At 39.5% G+C, this 16,252-nt stretch overlaps 1 protein-coding gene across 5 annotated transcripts in view; it reads right to left on the reverse strand.

Annotated features, from left to right (window-relative positions):
• map4k3a (mitogen-activated protein kinase kinase kinase kinase 3a) overlaps positions 1-15,953 on the reverse strand; it is a 67,603-nt gene extending 51,650 nt beyond the window's left edge. For all 5 annotated transcript variants that reach the window (XM_018750960.2, XM_018750956.2, XM_018750957.2 and 2 more), the window contains exon 1: positions 15,655-15,953. In XM_018750960.2, coding sequence (XP_018606476.1) covers positions 15,655-15,750 — 96 coding nt within the window. In that variant the 5' untranslated portion in view covers positions 15,751-15,953. The remainder of the gene's footprint in view (positions 1-15,654) is intronic.
• Between the last annotated feature and the right edge of the window lie 299 nt (positions 15,954-16,252).

A 16,252-nucleotide genomic window follows, 5' to 3' on the forward strand; every position in this document is an offset into this window, starting at 1 on the left:
ATTTGTGGCTGTAAGAACACAATGATGAGTACGAGTTGCCTTTGGCTAAAGCGCATATATTCTCTCCAATTAAACTGATCATAATTTTGATCCTTCAGCATTTTCATAATGCCAAAAGAATGTTATATGCAATTTATATTACATGATTATTCCACTGAATAAAACATGTTCAGTTTTCAGTGATGTGTCCTTTTTGTAAGTTGCAGTCCACATAAAACAGGATCACAACCAGGAACTGATCCATCCATCCATCCATCGTCATTAAATGCTTGTCTTGGTCAGGGCTGCAGGGGTTCAGTGCCTACTCCAGAAGGTTTGGGTGCAAGCCTAATAAGGAGGCATGATTGAAAATCACAGCAGTCATTGGAGATCGCTTGGAAGGACAGTATACTGAACACATGGGTAACAGCAGACATCCATTGCAGCATAGCAGAGTTCTTTGTAAATGATGGTGTGACATCACAAATCATCAAAATGAATTTATTAGCACCATCAGCTGCCTTCACACCAGCACCGAGAACTCAACCCCAGGACTTAACAAATTAGGACACAGGAAGTCAGTACACAAGTGTGTCACATGCACTTGTGTATTAGAAGTTGCTGATCAGCCTGGTCTAGGAGGATGGCTTACATCTCCTAGAAAGCTTGAACAGTGGTAAGAGGGAAAGTCCCATAAATCTACTGGACTCCAGAAAAGGAAAAGATGCAACCTTAGTAAGGTTTTTTGGAATGCTCTAGTTTTCCCAGAGCCCCATCTCAACAAGGCATTCATATTCCCACTGTGTTTTTTTGACTCTGTGATACACCTGGACTCAAAGTCCAACATCAAAAGAAAGGAATAATTTCTGGTGGAAAATACAACTGTACCAGTGAGATTTGTGCTCAGCCATGGCTCAAAATTTCTCTTCATGAACTCAGAGCCATCTATCTATTACCAAGGACAAAGGTCTCAGTGTCTCACTGAAAGGGCAGTGCAAACTTTTTTATTTTTTTTTAAACACTATTCCTGGACTCCATGTGGTGGCAGATACAAAACTATAACTGGAGAATACAACATGAGTTTTTCAACCATGGTCATACAGAAAGGCATTCAAAAGAATGAACCCAAGTAGATTTTTTACCATCTTCTCCTTTCCTTAAATGACACCTTCATAAAAATGTGGTGACTTTGCCTGGGGGAGCTAAGCACTCTGAGGTAGCACACACAAGACACACACAAGAGGGATTACCCTCAGAGTTGCTGGAATTAGCTAGAAGCTCTCAGATTCACATGAAGGGACACTGCTATTTAGGGAAAAATCAAGGTTGTGAGGCCAGTCCGAACATTCAGTGTAGGAAAAGCAAAGCCATGTATCCCATGAGGAACACAAAGGATGCTAATCATAAGGAAGTGCAGTTTAAAAAATAAAGTGTCTAGCAAATTAAAAAACTAAAGTTGAGTTGTAGCAAGCGAAAGAGGACAAGCTAGAAAACAAGAACCAGCACAATAAATGGAAAATTATGGTTTACCTGAGAGCGCTGAAGGGAACATCCCAACTAAACAATTTCTGCAGAACAAATCACTCTGAGTGGGTCTGTCCTCTGATTCTCTTCCAGCCAAGATAGATTTTGCCTACAGATACACTGCCAGTGTACCTACCCTGAACCCTCCTCCTCGAGGAAAGAAGAAACCACGTCACCAAGGTTCTTGTCTGTCATTCTAACAAATTGTTCTTACTCACATCCTACAAAGACTATGTGAATTCCATCTCATGTCTATGGTTTTCGCCCAACGCAATATACATATTGCGATCATAATACTGTAAATTGTGGGCAGGACACCACTTGAAGTAACATTAAAATTAGAACTTCAAAATGACTAAAAATCAATGTCATTTCCACAACTATCTATTCGGTGTTTCGTTTTATGCACACAAGGCACTACCGTGTTGCTCTGCTTTATAAGCTAGTTGAATTAATCTGGTCTCACATTCCTGCTCTGTTTGGGTGTGTTTTACTGAAAAATACATGCATCTTTGAAAATTTGTACTCAGACATTCGTAAAATGATGACCCAGGGTATTTATACTTTAAATTGCTTGATTAGATATTCTGGCAGACCAGCTTCTTCAGGGAGACTCAAATATAGGTAGAACACGAAGAAAAACAGCAAAGAAATATAGGACTGGTGTCAGGTATGTGCAAGAATGACAGTCACGCTGTCTCAGATATGGAATTCTCCCTTCAGTCTTTGTAGAAGAAACTTAAAAGGGCTATCAGAGTTAGCCAAGAGTCTGATCATATGGTGGCAACGGAGTTTCCTCCGTCCATGGATTTGCCACAGGTGGCCCTTGCCATAGATTTGTTATGACCCACACAATCATACAGTCAGCTACTAAGGGAAATTTAAAGAAAACAATCCACTAGTTTCAAAATAGATTATTTCTAACTACATTTCAGAATAAGGAAAAAGGGACTGAAAGGAACTGAATTAATGTTATAGAAAATTAACTTCTTAAAAGTAACATACCTTGGTGGTCCTGCTGAGTTCTTAACAAGCCTACTTTCCATGGGGTGCATGGAAGATATGGATCAGGAAGATCTGTATAATTTAATTCTTTTGCAGCACAGATACAGCATGAATGCTAAATTATATTTGGTTCATTACAAAACTGTTTAAACAAATCAATTAGAGAAACACCAGCCTAGAAACAGACTTTCAAGTTGTCTCATTTTTCTGCAGCTGACAATTGAAGTACCACCAGCTCGACATATTATACTAAAAAGTAACCTTTCAAGAAAGCCACCTTCTACTCCAGCGATAATACAAATAAATGTGCTGAATGCCAAATTAACATATGATCTACTGTCATTTAACTCCTGCCAAGAAACAAAAAAATGACTTAAAAAAAAAAAACATTCATCCAATTAATCTATACTTTGAAAATACCATTTGGCCCAGGAGACCAAACTCTCAGCTAATGATTCAGTTTACAGGGAGAAGTAGCAGCACAGCAAACAAATACCCGAGTTGATAAATGAATCAAAAAAATTCACATTTCCACTGATGCCTTTCCACTTTTGCTTTACAAGTTGCTTTCTGAAGAAAACCTGTGTTTGTGACTGACATCTCAAATTGGAGGCTTAAATCCCAGTCCTTTTTGCTTTTCTTTTCACCATCAGCAAAGAAGGTAGCCACAGACCTCGTAAACCATTTTTACTGCAATCAGACTTGGTCAGAATGAATTATGGGATGATATCAGTTTACAGCAGTCATTCATCAAAACAACAAAGTAAACATTGGATAAATACTCACAAAAACATTGAAGAAAATTAACAAACATTAATTCATTTAACTATGCAGAGAAACAACTATGCTTAGCACAAGCAATGTGGGAGGACAACCTCCTATCACATTTATAGTCTATACCAACCACAAAGATCAATTAATGCCAATCTGATATCACAACTGAAACAGACTATTCAATGCCATTATTATTATTAATTTAGCTGACACTTTTCTACAAAGCAACTTACTATGCTAAGCTTCTCACAATGATTTACCTTAAGAAAAACAATAAAACATAAAAACTAGGAGTTAAAACCAATAAATGTATACACACATACATATAAAGGTACATACATACCTCTGTGTGTGTGTGTGTGTGTGTGTGTGTGTGTGTGTGTGTGTGTGTGTGCGCATAAATTGTTTGCAAAACATGCTTTCAGAATATGTAGACCTATCACAACTCCCCTGATATATCAGCCAAACAGAGCAAGTCCAGCACATGACAAAGACTCAGTGCCTCCCTTTCTCAAATATTGGAAAGCAGTCTTTTTTTTGCATGTTTCACACCACTTGTTATTTATTGGGTGTGAATAATAAGGCAAATAACTTTATACATCAACCCATTATTATGAATAAAATGCACTGATTTTTTTCCAGTTTCAGAAATTTAGGGGCAGTCCAAAAAATCGTGGTAAATCCTACTAGATAAAGAACATGTTTCAAGATCATGCTATGAGAAAAAGTACCAAAAAAGGTCAGACACAATATGACTTGAAATAAGCAACCAGAAGACATGGAAATATTGGGGGGGGAGGGGGGCGCAACACCTTCTATGCCAGAAGGAGAAGTTGTACAGAAACAATCATGGAATTTGCTTAAATTGTTTTATGTTCATAACCATTCAAACTGGACAGATACAAGGAGAAAGAGAAAATAAGTGTAAACAAATGCATAAAATTTAAAAATATACATAGTGATTGGACTTAAGAACCATGTTAGGAAATTGTTAAGGATTTCTTTAATGTAACAGATAATATGATATAAATATTGACATAAATACTGACAGGAAAAATGCATTCCGTGCATGCACACTCAAGTCTACACATAAAGACGGAATTATAATCTCACCGGAAAAAATGTACAGAACATTTATAAAAAAAAAAAAAAAAAAAAAAAAAAAAAAAAAAACTCAGCACATAAAATGTAGAAATGTTCTGTATTTCAAAGCAAGCTTATCAAAAACAAAATATAGTGATCATTATCTATATTGTGAAATGGTTTTCTCTACAGATATGAGAAAGACTACAATATCAAGTTAAACCGGCTTAATACAGGAATAAGTATTAGAAGTTGGCTAACAGCATTATAAGACTTGTCTAAAAAAGTAGTAATACTCAAATTTGCAGGTTCTCAGTTTTGGCCCCATTGTGGTGGACTGAACTATGCCTGGCAACTGCGAAATACCTCAGAGCATTCAAGAATGGTCTCAAAACACATCTCTCTCAAACCCACCTTTCTCCTAATCTACCAACGTCAAATATTTGCATCACACCAACTGTCAAAATCACCCTTGTACTGCCCATCATACTCAGTTCTGTATACAGGTACTTGTGTAATGTGTGCTGGCAAAAACGGTTGTTTTACGAGTGCATCTAAAATTCTTCAGCTGCGAAATGTCCATTCATTTATTCCGAGCTGAACATCGCTTGGAACGGTGATTACGTCCTGCTGTATTATCAAGGTTACTATAAAGTTGATCTGTCACACAAGAATGCATCTACGGTCTTTTGAATATGTCAAATAAGAATAAAACAAGTTGAAAATTGACCATCTTTATTGCAATAATAGTACAACACTGCCCCTACCCAACAGCAGTGCTAAATTGTAGTATCCAACTGGAAATCCAGGTTTTTAACACCAGTGAAGGACTTGAATAGCTTGTCAAATACAAGGTAGGAAAGGTGTCTGAGAAATGAGAGGTGTGAAGTGATGCAGCAGCGTGGCATTTCACATTCTGAAAAGAAGGCTATGCCTGCAGATCCACCTTTCCACCCAATGCCCTCGAACCCACCCCAACACCGGGAACAAAAACCAGCAGTCCAGAACGGCAGATTTTTACCGCTCACCCCACTGGCCGCGTGCTGACCTGCTTGGCTCTTGCCATAGGAGAACTCACCATGAAGAGAACAGGTGCATTTCACTTGAAAATAATGAAAACGCAGTTCCAGCACACAGATCCTCTGGTGGGGGGGGGGGGGGGGGGTGTCACACACAATTACCCTCCTCCCTCTCTGATGCACCCTGACGTTTTAACTCTGTGCTTTATTGGCCTTATTTTAGTTTACCATTTTATCTGTGCAACTTGACTAGTTTCCTACATCCAGTTACTGATGACAGTGAATGACAAAGAAGCCAACAATAACCAATCTTCTTTCAGCTACATCCACCTCTTAGTACACCGCACACTTTCCTTCATACGCATGGTGAACACTGTTCAAACCCATGCAATGAGCATCCGTAAGTACCTGGGAGCACATGGACAACGTCATGATTCATTTATAAGAAAGACAATATACTGAAGCACAGGGTGGGGACACATTTACTTCTCTGACGTTAGTAAAATAAAGTCCCAGAAACCTGGTGTTTTCGTCTTAACATGGTAAAAAGGACCATTGTCACATAGGACATACAAAAACACACAGCCTTGATATTTCAGATCTTATACAGCCAATTCTTAGCCCAGAATTGTAAGATCCTATGTCTCCTTGTCCAGTTTTTACTACTCTGGAATTTCCCAGTATTTAGGGTCACAAAGCTTCAGACATTCAACAAAAACAAAACATGAAATGGATAAGGAAATTTCAAAATTTTAAAAATATCCTGGGGAAACAAAGAGCAGCTAAATGAAATTTTCACATATCCTGTAAAGAAAATGGGATTTTTAAGAGAAAGCCAAAAGTACAAGTGACAGATGAAGACTGTTGTCCCACAGAAGTGTATCCCATAATTCTCATATTTAAAGTAATGGCTTACATATTTATCTGACACTTTTCATCAAAGCAACTTACAATGTTAAGGTCACAATTATTAGATGCTTACAATCATTCACCCATTTATATAGCTGCATAATTTTACTGGAGCAATTTAGGGTAAGTACCTTGCTCAAGAGTACTACAGCCAGAGGTGGGGATCAAACCTGCAACCTTTGGGTTCAAAGGCAGTAGCTCTAACCACTATGCTACCAGCTGCCCCTAAAAAGCAGCCAAGTAAGAGATTTGACCCGTCTTCCTGTATAAAAGCCCAGGTGGACTTAGTCAAACGTGATCTCTGTCTCAGTGGTGTACAGGGTAGGACTATCCAGGTCCCAAAATCCAGGCTTAGCCTTAGATTTACTGGGTGAAACTGGGTCATTCTACCAGGCCTCTTGGTGCCAAGGCTGGTGCTAGGGCAAACCCCAAACATGCTTCCAAAACTATTTAGTCACATCATTTATGCCTTCTGATTATTCACAAGGTAGATGCCTTATTAGTTATGACAACAGACAAAACATTCACATTCATTCAAACTCTTCATCCACTACAGGCATTTATAACAGTCACAAACATGCATACAAAGTGCAATAATTGTAAGCTAACGAGGCCAAATTTACCAAGATTCTGGAACTGTCCAAAATTTGAATTTTTCAAAGAAGAAAACGAAAACAAAATTACAGATAACAATATGCCACAGAAAGAGTAAAACAAGAAAGGCCTACGGTTGTAATTTATATACTTCCCATTCCTTTCAGGACAAAAAATGTGCAAATTTTGCAACTGTGTAAAATGCCATGTCAAAAAACTTTAAATTAATAATAAAGCACAGTAAATAGGCCGAAGTTTTTGAAATTTGCAAAGTGAGTAAAAAGAATTCTCATGATGCTGATTTTTTTGCTTTGGGAACACTTTTGACAGAACTTGCAAATTTAGCTTTTAAACATCTAGATATTTACGAAATTCAGGTTACATCACTTACTCAAGGGTACTGCAGGAGGACAACATTCAAGAACTTCTGATTAAGTCTTAATCTTCAACCAAGACATTAATACAATAGTCACTAGATGCAGCTGAAGTCTCAAATAGTTCATATTTTTTCAAGTGCACCAGGCATGCACAACCGTCTACTACCTGCAACAGAGTTCAGCATAGAAGAACCCATTTCATGATTGCTTCTTCTAGTGACAACTTTCAAAAACTGACAAGACCATGCTCAATTTGTGATCACCAACCTGACAAATGTAAACAATAACACAAGAGTAACATCTAATTAAAGAAAGAATAGCTCTAATAGTATTAGTTTCCATATCATGCACATACCCTATCAGTGTGCTATCCTTCCATGCCTTACTCAGCATACACTCTTTGGCATCACAGCTGTACTCTAAATAAAGGACAACAACCAATTTCCCATCATTATCCCAATGAGATTCCATGTGTTTTTCCATAATTGCTTGTATTATGATATAATCAAATATTGCCTTTCATTAAGGTCGATAAGTAAATATGCAATGTACACAAAGATAAACTTGAGAGACTTAACATGTACACATGATGGAAACAGAGCCCTAATAAATAATTTCATACCAATGCATAAAGGACTGCTCTTTGGAACGCTTAAGTATACCCTACAGTGCTGCCTGAAAGTATCCTTCACCCTATAGAACTCTTAATTAATCTTGCACAAAATATTAAAGTTATGAAATCTAAATCTTAAAATGAACTGAGAAAATGAATAAATGACTATGATTTACACATCTGATTCCACTTACCTGGTTTATCGAATGCAACTCGGGGTTCACTTATTTTTGCACCTGCGCTACTTCCGTTTTTGTACTAGATGCCCAATTTTCTCTAAACCAACACATGAAATTGGTAATTTCACACCTATGATGTCACATGAGAAAGACTGCTTATGATTAAATAAGGATTTTGTGACAACACTAAGAGGGACAAGGGGTTTGCATGCTTTCAAGCAGTACTGCAATTGTGTACACGACTATACATACACAGATGAACTTTACCAGATAGCACTCATTTGTGATGCCACAGATATAATTTGAAAAGGTCTGCGAACCCTCTGAAATTGTGGATTTCTGTGTGAATGGCTCTTAAAATGTGACCTGATTTTCACCTAAATCATCATAATAAAGGCAATCTTATTTAACAAGCAATACACATCTTACTATATATTACCATGTCTTTACTGAACTAAGCAAAGCAAATGTCACAGATGGGAGAGGAAGTATGTGAACCCTTAGATTTAGCAACTACTGGAATCTCTTTTATTACCAATAACCTAAACCAAAAACTTCTGTAGTTATTGATCAAACCTGTGAATCAGTTAAAAGGATTTTGCCTATTTGTTACTTAAAGCTGTTTCAGTTCCTGTATACTTTGGGATGTCTTGCCTGTTTCAGATTAAATCACAGTATTTTAAAGGAACTGAGATTGAGATTTTGACTTGGTCATTCTAAAATAGAGAAAATTTTTTCTGCTTGAGTCACTCTGTTGATATACTTTTGTGTTTAGGATCATCGTCGTATCAGATGACAATTTCTTTTGTCTTTCAGGTATAGACAGATATATTAACATTCAACTGTAGAATTTCCTGATGCAACTTGGAATTCATTGGTCGAGTCCCTCAGACAGCAATGCAGCCCCACATCATTTTACTCCCTCCACCATGCTTCACAGCTGGGCTGAGATTTTAAAATTGACTGCACAGCATGCCCTTGCACTGATGTTTATAGGATGCCCACTTTGTTGAGAGAGCAGCAGTAGTGCAAAATTTCTTCCATATATAACTATCTGCCTGACTGTGGATGGATGGATCTGGAAATCCACACCTTTAGAAATGCTTTTGTAGCACTTTCCAGTTTATGATCTACATTGACTCTTCTGAGGTCCCCCAAAATCTCTTTTGATGAAGCAATATTACAGTAGGGCAGGGCAAACAAACACCTGAATTAATCTGAATACCTGACTCCAATAATTCCCCCAATTATCCTAAAGGTTCACATACTTCTCCCCCATCTTAATTGGGGGAGAGCTTATGACCTTAATTATTTAAATCATTTGTTCAGTAAGGATATAGCAGTGCAAAATGTTGTATTTGTTAAACAAGACTTTATTATTATATTGATGATCAGATCACATTTTAGGAGTTATTCCTGCTAAAATCCATTTAATTTCAACTGGTTCACAAACTTTTTCTTGTGCAAAACCCACACAGGGGTACATTTAACTTGAAATCCAAAGTTATAAAAATGAGTTTTTACATTTTAATTGATTGATTAAAAAGGGTGTTTTTGTACAGTACAATGAGACTTCTCATATTTCTCCATTTATCTGAAGTATGTTTGAAAACTGACCAAACACAGTCTAAGGCACCCCCTATAAGAGACCAAAAGTCAAATAAGTCTGCAAGCTTTTCAAGGATTTAGCTGTTATTTGACATTAATTGCATTCTCCAAACGTTTAAGAGAAAAATACTGTGACACTAGAAGCAGCACTTTTATGGTTCACATGAGCACCAAACAACAGTGGTCAAACAAAACTAAATGAAAAAGTAGTAAATGCAAAAGGAGTTGTCATATGTTATGGCAAAAATTAAATTTCGTTCCTAGCAACCGCAACTTCAGCTTCAGCCACAGCAAACTAGCTAAATGGCACATTTCAAGCATACAGATAAAAAAAACAAAGTAATTTAAAATTATCTGACCCAATAACCAACATTTAACCCAGTGGCTAGTAGCATAAATAACAATAGAAAACACAGTCATTAAGAATGAAAAGATCAGGTGTATTACCAGTTTCAATTCCACAACTTGGGATATAACATGATCGAAGAATTAGCGAACGTTTACACTGGTTACTCCTGTCACAAACAGAGGAGTTACTGAGAAAGTGTTTTTATTTTTTAATTTGTAAGTTTGCATTTTCTTCACATTTCTATTTTCTAAAAAAAAATCAGTATCAGAGCAAACGTGATGCGTCTGCCCATCGAGCTGAGTCAGTATAGTGCAACTCAACAGAATAGAAACATGGGACCACCTTAATTTAACATGCTTCTACAGTGTCTACAGCTCATGGCTGGTGTTGGGGATCAGTTACAACATGTGGAGCACTACACATGTTTAAAGAAAGAATGGGTCACCAGTCAGGTTTGAATAGCACTTTGCGGAGACAATAAATTTTTCATTTTATATTTGTTGTGATGTTAAGGTGGGGGTGCGGTGGCACAGTGGACTTGGCCGAGTTCCACTCTATGGCGGGTCTGGGGTTCGTGTCCCGCTTGGGGTGCCTTGCGACAGACTGGCATCCCATCCTGGGTGTGTGCCCTCTCCCTCCAACCTTACGCCCTGTGTTGGCTCCGGTTCACCGTGACCCCACGCGGGACAAATGGCTTCAGCCAGTGCGTGTATGTGATATTGAGGTATCTCTAATGTTCTCAAAGATAAAAGGAATATAAATGTTAAAACAAAAACACTGCTGAACAAAAACAGCATTAAGTGAGGGAAGCCTGTAAGCCCTTCTCCAAAATATCAAGATTTGTCTACTAATGCCAAAGAGCCTTAGGAGAAAAAAGTTAAATTAATTTGCAATGTTGGTGGTTATTTGAGACATGCAAAAAAGTACATAAAAAGTATAAAACCTGCAACTGTTAGACTCTAAAATGTCCGAACTATCAGCTTTAAGTTTGTGATAAAACACAGTAGAAAACTAAAGCATATAAATGACTATAAGGGTTGGGTTATTTTCAATGTATTTAACTGATACCTTTCTCCAAAGCTGATTACACTGAGAGGTTTGTATTCTAAGCTTCTTACAATTATTTATCTATTTACAGTTTTTACCAGAGCAAATCGGGGTACTGCCCTGGGAACAGGTATAGAATCTTGGTACTTCTATTGCAAGGCACACAACCTACTGCCCCAGGTAAAAACCAGAACAGGAGAATAACTGCAAGCTTACTGCCACTCTAATTGTGTCGCTTAACTGCAGCTTTTATTCAGAACAACTTTACCCAGTTATATAGTGGCATATTATAGGGAACCACTTCAGTTGAATGTTACCCTCTGAAGGGTATAAGAGCAAAGCCCCTCCTGGTAAAGCATCCAGCACCACTCAAGTCAAGACTCTGTGCCTTAGACATTACCATTACCTGCTGCCCTAAAATAAAACATGCAGGAAGATAATTGTCCCGGAGGTAGGAAGTCGACCCCAGATTAGATTTAATGCCATACCCACCTTAAAAGCGGGCTAATATTACCCACTTACACTGCATTTATCTAACACTTTTCTCCAAAGTGACTTACAATGTTAAGCTGCTTACAAATATTTACCGTTTTATACAGCTGGGTAATTTTACTGGAGCAATTTAGGGTAAGTACCTTGCTCAAGGGTCAACAGCTCATGTAGGACTCAAACCTGTGATCTTTTGGTCCGAAGGCAGCAGCTCTAACCGCTACACTAACAGTTGCAGTTTGTGCTGCTATCAAAACCAAACAGGCTCAGGAGGTCAGCTGACACTGTAAGACCACGGTGACAGTAACTACTGCATAAACACAATATACATTAACCAAGAAGGACCCGTCCTATTGCTGATAGAACCTTGTTTAATCATATCCAAGAGATACAAGGGATACAAAGGGTCGGAGGCGCATCAGAAGACAGTCCAAAACAAGTTTCATGAAGGGCACAGGTCATGTGTTCATGGATGTCAGAAACTGGAATGTTACTGTGAATTCTATTAAGCTGCTCTGTTAAACCTGTACTATGCTGGAGATATATCAGTCAACAATGAAAGGAAGATTTATTTAAAAAAAAAAAAAAAAAAAAAAAAACAATGCAGTGCAATTTGTGCTACTATAATGTAACTCAGACCATATGAATGCAGTATTTTTAATAATTACTGCTTACCTCACACTTTCTAGGTAACTTGCAATAGAACCAATTTACTTTTGGATGTTTCATTAGTGGAATTCAATTAAACTGCCTTGTCCAAAAGGTATTAGGGCAACTTACCTGGGAAATGATCTGTTAATGTTCAGATTGTTCTATTTTTCAATAGGCTACACTACCTTCCAGCCACTCCACTTCAACCCATGAGGACATCTCCTCATGTGTGTCTCTCCAACTCTCTTAATAATTACTTCTCAGAAAAAAAAATCAATATGAAACCATTTGGCAACTTGGACCACATTTGTTGCTGAGACGGATCAATCAAACACGACTGATAAGTACACAGACTACTGAAGAATACGGCCCACACAACAGTATGGTTAGACATCACAAGCCTTTTAAGTAAACTAATTACAGCCTCATCTTTTACAATTATAAACATTTGCACAACTTCATTAAGATTAGGTTTCACTCTGCTCCCTTGGTAACTGCTACCCTCCCAGCAAGGTAATTAGAGTTGTAAGTGCAAGAACAATTTTTTAAAGAAATAAAATGCAGGCGGTCCCGATTTACGATGGGGTTACGTTCCGCGAAACCCATCAGAAGTCAAAAATGCATTTAATACACCTAATATACACCGCTGTGTGACAGACTGGGAGATGCGGATCGCTGCCACTGCCCAGCATCACACTGCATATCGCATTGCCTGGGGGGAGGAGGAGAGAAAAAAAAAAGAAAAACAAAATCAAAGTACTGTTTCTACTTAATGTCTATTGCCAGCTCACCATTGTAAAGTCAAAAAATCCTAAGTCAAACCATCGTAAATCGGGGACCACCTGTAATCTAAACCTTGTTCTGTCGTTTCTGTATTTGTCAAGACATACAACTTGAGACAACAAAGGCAGTTAAGGGAGAGAAAGAAAAATCAAGCTGCAGAATGTGAGACAAAACCCAGTGATTTCACTGATGTTCCAGTCTGGATAGTAAGGTGAGGCTAATAAAACACTGCCTTAGAGGTAATGAGATAAACCATCGATGAAACAGACTGCATCCAGGCCCAAACTAGTCAAAGATCATGAAACAACAGTTGTGACAGAATAGCTTGCTCACTGTGTGGTTTTTGGTGGACCGACAAAGTCACACAGAGCGTTGCGGCCCTCCTGTTTACTCTTTTACCGAGTCACACAATGGGACACAAACTCTTGCTAGCGTGGACGAGTTCACTTGTCCAAGCATCCAGTCAGCTCCCAGCATCAATTTGTGCATTTTTTGAAGAAAATGAAAACCAGAAATCCCTAGCCAAAGAAAGATTCAATATTGCAGCAACTGAATTTTTATGAGAGCTTATTGGGTTAATTTCCTTCACTCTTCATGAGAAACCACCTAGTGTTCAACCTGACATCTGAAAACTCATGACCACTCATAAAAAAAAAAGAAGTAAAAGGGTTCAGCCTCTTTTCTGAAGGATTTCTCTAAGATGCTGACCCAACAGAAAGTCACAATTTAAGGCAAGACAGTACAAAACACCAATATCTGACTCCTGGTCTATCTCTTCTACTCTCCGGTCTAAAGGACATAGGAAAAGTATAAAATTGCTGACAACACCAACAAAACAAGTTATGCCTAATAGAACAGTTATGTTTTTTTTTTTTTTTACTCCACAGACCTACAGCGAACCTGTGGATTTTGAAATTGCCAAATGTTTGCTTTACTTGGGTCCACATGACACAGATTTCTGTTTCCATTACCATTAGACAGAAATTAGAACAGCCCAACCATTGCTGTGATAAAACTACTATTGAATTATTAGCAGCACATTTAGTTATTGCAGGTAGTCTACATTCAACATGATGAGCACATTTCTAAACACTACGCTAAATGTGATCTGGGCTTATTGAACTCAGCATTATTATGAGGACAATATCTCTTCTACGGCTTTCATTTAACCATCTGAAGTCCTGGATTTGAAACCTCCTTCTGCTGTAGTGCCCTTGCTCAAGGTACCCACCATCCCACTGCTCCTGTAAAACATCCTGCAGTATAGATGGGGTAAATGACTGTAAACACCTTTTTCTACAGCATCCACTAAGTTCCTATGCATGAGTTTGTGTCCTGTGGTAATCATCCTTATGTTTTATGCTTGATGGAAGATGATGTCCAGATGAACATGAAGACTAAAATTTGTGCAGAAAATGGAGGTGAGCATACAGGCAATTTCTAATTTAGATTAAGTACCCAGCATAGAAGGGGTGCAAGATGCAGTGGGTTTGACTGGGTCCTGCTCTCTGGGAGGTCTGGGGTTTGAATCTGTCTCGGGGTGCCTTGCGATGGACTGGCGTCCCGTCCTGGGTGTGTCCCCTCCCCCTCCAGCCTTATGCCCTGTGTTGCCGGGTTAGGCTCCGGCTCTCCGCGACCCCGCATGATAGGACAAGCAGTTTCAGATAGTGTGTGTGTACCCAGCATAGGGATTTTGTGGCCACTTTGTAGAAGCCTAACATTGTAAGTCACCTTCAAAAGTAGCATCAGTTAATAATAATAATGAAAGTTCCCCCCAGAAACAAATGACATTGACACAAAACAACACATTAACATCACTGGTTACACAGAAGCTGCCAAAAACAACATTGGTAGCATCATCATAAGCCGTCATTCACAAACACAGAAGAGTCTAAGTAAAGAACCCGACAGCGGGCAGCCACTAGCGTAGTGGGTACAGCTGAGTCTGGAACTTTAGACTCAGCAGCTGAGGGTTCGAATCCCACCACCTGCCATAGTACCCTGGCGCGAGGCACTCACCCTGAACTGACCCTGGAGAAAGTGCGAGCTAAATAATATAAACACATCATCGTCATGTATTGTATGTGAATTGGAGTGTTGTCTGCGAGCAGGACACAAGAACAGAAGAAGGCAATTCACGACTCTTCTCCTTAATCCATATTTTGCAAGATCAGGCAATTGTTTCTTCCTGAGTCCAGGGTGTGACACTGACTGTGTGTGACAACAGAGACACAACAACACGGCGCCGATGAGCGCATCACCCCCGGGCCCCGCTGTCTGTGCAGCGCAGTCGCAGTGTGCGTGGACAAACACGAACGGAAGAGTAAGCGGTCCGGTGAAGGAAGGGGGTCGAAAGAATCCCACACAAGCACCGTGCCAACATACATGATGCCGTAGGCGTAGCGAGCCCCGTCCGTAGCCACAGCGAGAATTATTATGCGTAATAATAATATAATCATTCACGTTCGCTGCCTCGCGCCTTTGCTTGGCAGCTTGGCAGTGTCTGAGAGACCACACACACACAGCAGACAGACAGGGAGACTAGTTGCAGCCCTTTCCTAAGCGACCGACTGTGTCGTCATGCCCCGGCCCGTTCGTGTGGGTTTTCGCGCGTTCCCCGTTCTTGTTATTAAGACGGTGCTGTTACAAGCGCTGTACTCGCTCTGTTTACCTTATACACATCCCCGTACGTGCCGCTTCCTATCCTCTGAATCAGTTCGAAGTCCTCCTGCGGATTCCGTCTGGACAGGTCGAAACTGGAATTCATCTTTCGAATCCCCGGTTCGGCCAGCGGTCGGCGGCTTTTACAAGGAATCCGATTTCAAAGGTGAGAAGAAACCCAAATAAACACACGACATCAGATTTTTTTTTTTTTTTTTTTTTTTCTTTCCTCTTTTTTAAATCGCAATCTGACTTGTCAGTATGCTAACTTCAACATGGCTTCCAGCTCGCAGTACGCCTGCGCTGCAGCTGCGCTTTTCCAATGGGACGATGCAGATGGTGGAACGAGCCGGGCCTGGATTGGCTGCGATTGGAAGGGATTGACAGGGATTGGCGAGGGCTGGAGGAGGTTGCCTGGGATTGGCCAGGATTGAGCAGGACTGGCGAGGGAAGTGCCCGGGTGGCGAGCGAAACGGTCCCGTTTCTCCTGGCTCTTGGAATGACAGGAACGCGCCAATGTGCAACCGAGCGCGTACTCGCACAACCCTCCTTTGTAACATGGGTAACTGCACGTCTTAACCTCAGAATGAGCTGCGTTTCACGCAGTA

The sequence above is a fragment of the Scleropages formosus genome, chromosome 16 (genome assembly GCF_900964775.1).
Source record: "Scleropages formosus chromosome 16, fSclFor1.1, whole genome shotgun sequence".
NCBI lineage: Eukaryota > Metazoa > Chordata > Actinopteri > Osteoglossiformes > Osteoglossidae > Scleropages > Scleropages formosus.